Here is a 5,977-nt window from a genome sequence, read left to right as displayed (position 1 = left end):
CAATCCACTCACCTCAGCCTCCCAAAGGCGCGGGATTACAGGCTGAGCCACTGAGCCCGGCTCCTATATTTCTTATATATTAAAATGATACTTCTTGTATGTTAAAGTCGTGTGTGTGTGTGTGTGTGTGTGTGTGTGTGTGTGTGTGTGTGTATGTGTGTGTGTGCCATGAAGGTAGAAATATCTTTACCCACAGTCTGTACTTACACTGTCCGAAATGGTAGCCACTAACCACACAAGGGCTATTAAGCATGTGAAATATGTCCAGGGTCACCAAGGAACTAGATTTTTAGGCTTATTAATTTTATTATTTTAAATTTTAAAGCTAACATTCATTGTGTTATTGGGAAATCTTTTAGCCTGTTTGGAGCAACTTGGATATGTGAAACTACTTTTCCACTTATAGGTTTTATAAAATCTAAACATAGATCAAGTATTTCTAATAAAAATTTAGTTATTGAATTGCACTGCACATTAGTTTAAAATGGATAACGTATTTCAAAGAATGAATAGAAAAAAAATAATTAAAATATCTCAATAAATTTTAATGTTGACTACATGTAGAAATGAAAATACTTTGTATATAGTAGGTTAAATATATTATTAAAATTAATAATATATTTCTTTTCACTTTTTTACTGTGCTACTGGAAAACATTAAATTGTATATACAATTTGCGTTCTATTTCTGTAGAAGGCACTGATAAAAGTCATTTGTACCAGTGGCATAAGTACCTGAGATAGGCCAGTGAAGTGCTTTAGAAAAGCTATGTAGTAGAGGAAAAAGCAAAGAGGCCAAGCATGACTGCACTCAAACCCCAGCTCTGCCGTTGACCACCCAAAGGCACTTGAACCAGTCATGCAGCTTCTGAGCTGTAATTCTTCATGTGTGAAATGGGGAGAATAGTTTCCTAGCTTAAACAAAATGTGTTTAAAAACCTAGTGTGTCATAGGTATAAACTGTTGAATGAAAGAGTCATTCTTCAATAGAAAGATTTCAAGCAATTACTAAAAATTACCTGCTTCTTATTGTCTATATCTTCCTACAAATGGACTATATTCTGTGGACCTTTCCTACCCATAATACAACTTTGTTATTACCTTACATTTGACAGATGAATCTGTAAATGTAAGGTAATAACAAATATTTGTATACTATATACAAATATTCTATTTCTATTTTAATAGAAATAGAATATAGATATAATTTTTAATTGCTATTCCATTAAACAATACCATAATCATAATAGGATTAGAAAAGATAAGCCTACGACAAATAAAAGCAAGCACTTACCTTATAAAGTAAATGGATGGAAAGGAGCTCCATCTATAGTTTTACTACTTACGTAACATATAGGCTGACAACCTTTATACTTAATGCTACTGACAAAAATGTTCAGCATATGAAAGTACTGTTTCTATTTGCGTTTTAGGTGGTATAATAATATGCATTTCCAGAAATACCACCATGATTTTTTACAAAGCTAAAATTCACCTTAAAAAGACCAATAGTATCAGAATACTTATGCCCTTTTCCAGATTTCTAGATATCTATCATGATGGGACCAAGTGTTCCATAAGTTCTAATATGCACTGCTGTCTACCAGGCATGGTGGCTTACACCTGTAAGTCCGCTATTCAGGAGGCTGAGGTGGGAGGACTACTTGAGGTCAGGAGTTCCAGACCAGCCTGGACAACATAGTGAGTAAGATCCCATCCTTAAGAATACTGTTTAGCGCTCGCTTCAGCAGCACATATACCAAAATTGAAACAATACAGAGGAGATTAGCAAGGCCCTTGTGCAAGAATGACATGCAAATTTGTGAAGCATTTCATATTTTTTTTAAAAAAGAATATTGTTTTAAAAACTAGCTGAGCATGATGGCATACACCTGTAGTACCAGCTACTCAGGAGACTGAGGCAGGAAGATCCCTAGAGCCCAGGAGCTTGAGGCTGCAGTGAGCTATGATTGCACCATTGTACTCCACACTTTTTAAAAAAAAAGACAATTTTTTAAAGATGCACTGTCTAAAAAGTTAATAATAAGTTAATAATATATAGTCACTAAGATGTTAAACATGATCGGGCTCGGTGGCTCAGCCTGTAATCTGAACACTTTGGGAGGCCAAAGCAAGTGGATTGCCTGAGCCCACGGGTTCGAGACCAGCCTGGGCAACCTGGCGAGATCTTGTCTCTACAATAAATCAAAAATTAGCCAGGTCTGGAAGTACATACCTGTAGTTCCGGCTACTTGGAAGGCTGAGGCGGAAGGATCACGGAGCCCAGCAGGTCGATGCTGGGGTGACCATGAACATGCCACTGCACTCCAGCCTGGGCGATGGAGTGAGACTCCAACTCAAAAAAAAAAAAATGTTAAACACGGGAGCCAGCAATATTTACTTTAAAATAATTCTGGCTGGGTATGATAGCTCACACCTGTAATGCTAGCACTTTGGGAGGTAAATGAGAGGACTGCTTGAGTCCAGGAGTTTGAGACCAGACTGGGAAACATAATAAGACTTTGTCTCTAAAAAAACTACACAGGAATGGTGTTGTGTACTTGTAGTCCCAGCTACTCAGGAGACTGAGGCAAAAGGATTGCCTAAGCCCAGGAAGTAGAGGCTGCAGTGAACCGTGATTGTGCCACTGCACTCCAGCCTGGGTGACAAAGTGAGACTCCGACTCAAAATAATAATAATATAACTTCATCTAATTTTTATACTATATTTCTTTGCAATTTAAAAAGTGGCTACAAATTGCTATTCCATTAAACAATACCATAATCATAATAGGATTAGAAAAGATAAGCCTACGACAAATAAAAGTAAGCACTTACTTTATAAAGTAAATAGATGGAAAGGAGCTCCATCTATAGTTTTACTACTTATGTAACATATAGGCTGAAAAATCTATTCCAAAATAGCTTAGACAAATTAATAAGTAGAGAATTCATAATGGGTAATTATTAGAAAGGAAGAAGTCTAGAAGTCATATTTCATCATCCAGTATGATATCAAGAAAAAGGACCATTTCTATCCACACTGACTCTTGGTAAAATGATAAATACTGACTAGAAGGCTTAAAGATCAACTCACTACAATTATTCTATGTGCCTGTGAGAACTAATTGATAATGACCTCTCTTATCTTCTATCTGCTTCTTGCCCCTAGTCTCCATTTGGTCCTTTTATCATTTTTTTCTTCATTCATTTGATCAATATTTATTGAGCCCCTACTCTGTGACCAGCAGTTCTTGAATCTCAATAGCCTGTCACATTATTGAAACAAAAGCACTAAATTAAGATGAAAGTAAGAGGGGGTACATTTTAAAAATTTTTAAGTTTGTTGGGATATACGTGTGTTTACTTTTTATGAACTTGGAGTTGTGTAACTGAACTTCAAATTTATTTTGGTGATAAGTCAGATTTGAAGGTCAGTTACACAATATCCAAGTTCATAAAAAGTAACCTGGTTTCCAACATAATTTTTTTTAGTCATTTTAGCTTATACTATGTCACAGAGCTAAAATCCAAAGTTCAGTTACAGTTTTCCAAGTTATTGCAATAAATTTCTAATTCTTAGATTTTATATTAACACAAATACCTCCTGATCCAAAGCTAATTTTACTACTATAAATGAGCTTTCTCCAAGTTGTTCATCAAGTTATATAATAGACCAGATAAGGCTCACAGTGAAATACCTCTTCATTAATTCTCAACTAAGGATGAATTCTAGGAAACAAAATAAAAATGATAGGTCAGCAGACCTTATATGTTTATTAGATAAAACTTTTATTAACTTGTTTATTGAATGATTTACTTATTGGTTTTTTTTTAATAGATTGTAAGCAATTTGGGGGCCCATTTGAAAAGCACAGGTTTCAAGATGGTTTCTGGAGGTTGAATAAATGAAAGAAAGAAATGTTCAGATTTGAGAGTTACCAAAAAAAAGGAGTTTAGTCTTTGAGACTATTTTTCCCAACCCATTAGCTAAAGACATAGGTGTTAAAGTCTAAAAATATAAGTTGTATGACCAATCAATTATGAAAAATAGTACTTTGCTATTATAAGACATCAATAAATTAATCCAGCTTCAATTTATTGCTTTATTGCGATATGTACCAATCACTACTCCAAACACTGATGTTTAAAAATAAATAAGGGCTATAGGTGTGAAGCATGAAGGGGGAGGCTGTTTCCACTAAATTCATCTAAACTAATCATAATCTTCAGTACTCATTAAATCATAAAAAACAAAGCAGCAATCTCCACTAGAATGTTTTCTTTCCCAATAAGAAGGATTGGCAAAATCTGCTTTCTCAGGTGTCCTAAGATTTTGCAGTTTTTATAATTTTTGCTTGCGGCTAAGAAAATACAAAGTAAGACGCCTTCAGTGACACTATTTTTTGTTAAAGAGTAAGGTGGGAAGAGGATGGAAAGAACAAATGAGATCAGAAACATCACAGCATAGAGAAAAGAAAAATATCGGGACAACCCCTTTGGGTTCCCTCCCACTGTGGGAGCTTTTCTGGTCCTCAATAAATCCTGTTTTCTCACTTATAAAAACAAACAAAAACAAAAAAAGAGAGAAAACAAAAATATCAACATGAAATAAATCAGAATAGATTTTTACACAGTATCATTCTCACACTGAAACTAACCTAAGGCAAGCATCTCAGAACTGCCCAGAAATGAATAACCCCATTGGACACACACTTTGTCACAGTTGTCAGCAAAAGCAAACAGTGCAGAAATCCTCTAGATAAACTCAGGAACAGACTAAAAGCCTTGATAAGTGAAAACTAAAAGCCTGTCATTGGCTGGTCCTTCTAGTGAAGCAGATCCTTTAGGGCACTTTGCAGCTGACAAGCAGCAGCAACTTTTCCCCCCTTTTCTTTTTCTTTTCCTTTTTTTTTTTTTTTTTTTTTTTTTTTTTTTTTTTTTTTCTTTTTTTTTTAGGCACTAATGGCCTGGTCTGGCAGGTTCATTCGTTCCACTTCAGCAGATATTACCTTAGGTTCTTAAGAAAGTCAATCGTTTTAACACGGACAAGCGTAAGTCAAGATAATTTGACCACTTTAAAGAACAACAAATGTCTCTAAAGTGAACAAAACATGTTTCGTTAATGAATGGAAGAACTGAAGCCTTTGCAGTCATGTCTGCCAGCATGAAACCCATTACCAGATCACCCAAATTCCACTTACCCCCAGCATCTGATGGAGGTAGTGGTACTCTGGCCCTTGGTTATACAGCAAGAAGGTTTTCCAGAAAAGCAGGACATTCAGGGAGAGCCAGACGAGCTAAACCAATTATACAAGAGAGAGAAAAACCGAAAATTGAAAATAACCATTACCTGATGAATGGAAACCACAAGTACATTCCCTGGACGCAGTACTTTCTGTGCAACCTCAATTAGTCATTGCAGAAAGCACTTTCAATTAACCAGCAAGCTGAAAACCACTCAGAGGAAAACAAACCTGACTTTACCCAGCCCTTTCACCAGAGATTAAGCGTTGGGTTGCATATAGGACTCCTAAATGATCTGCAGATATCCCCTGCAGTGCAAAACGAGATTCAGAAATTAGTGGCATCACCATATCCCAAAAAAGACAGAAGCAATCTGGGAAAAAGAGCAGAGGGGGCACAGATGTTGAAAGGATTAAAAGAAAGCTGTGTTCACGTCCAGTGACCTCTCTCCCTCCACCTCCGCTCCCCCATGAGTGTGTAGCAAATTCCCATGCAGATGGAGTTGGGGGGGGGGGGGGGGGGGGGGCATTGTTATCTCCAGGGTAGAGTTGTGTTAGTTGAGAACGTTCAAATTAGAAACAAACTTGCAGTTCAGCTTCCCACCCGCGTACGTTCGGAGGATGAATCTAATCGAAGGAGTGCCCAGCCCGCCATCCTACCAGGCAGAGGTGCTTAACCCCTTCATTGGCGAGCCAGCTCCTCCAGGACACAGCCATGCCGTGGCCGCCGCTG

At 36.9% G+C, this 5,977-nt stretch overlaps 1 protein-coding gene across 1 annotated transcript in view; it reads right to left on the bottom strand.

Annotated features, from left to right (window-relative positions):
* Positions 1-5,968, bottom strand: part of LOC103271410 (NADPH oxidase 4) — a 66,039-nt gene extending 60,071 nt beyond the window's left edge. Inside the window, exons 1-2 of the mRNA XM_008068887.1 lie at positions 5,905-5,968; positions 5,203-5,298 (exon numbers count right to left, since the gene is read on the bottom strand). Coding sequence (XP_008067078.1) covers positions 5,203-5,298; positions 5,905-5,961 — 153 coding nt within the window. The 5' untranslated portion in view covers positions 5,962-5,968. The remainder of the gene's footprint in view (positions 1-5,202; positions 5,299-5,904) is intronic.
* Positions 5,969-5,977: the final 9 nt, after the last annotated feature.

This window comes from Carlito syrichta, unplaced genomic scaffold (genome assembly GCF_000164805.1).
Source record: "Carlito syrichta isolate Samal-C Ts95f unplaced genomic scaffold, Tarsius_syrichta-2.0.1 Scaffold311628, whole genome shotgun sequence".
Taxonomy (NCBI): Eukaryota; Metazoa; Chordata; class Mammalia; order Primates; family Tarsiidae; genus Carlito; species Carlito syrichta.
The sequence above is the reverse complement of the archived record's forward strand: the minus strand, read 5'-3'. Positions and strand labels throughout refer to the sequence as shown.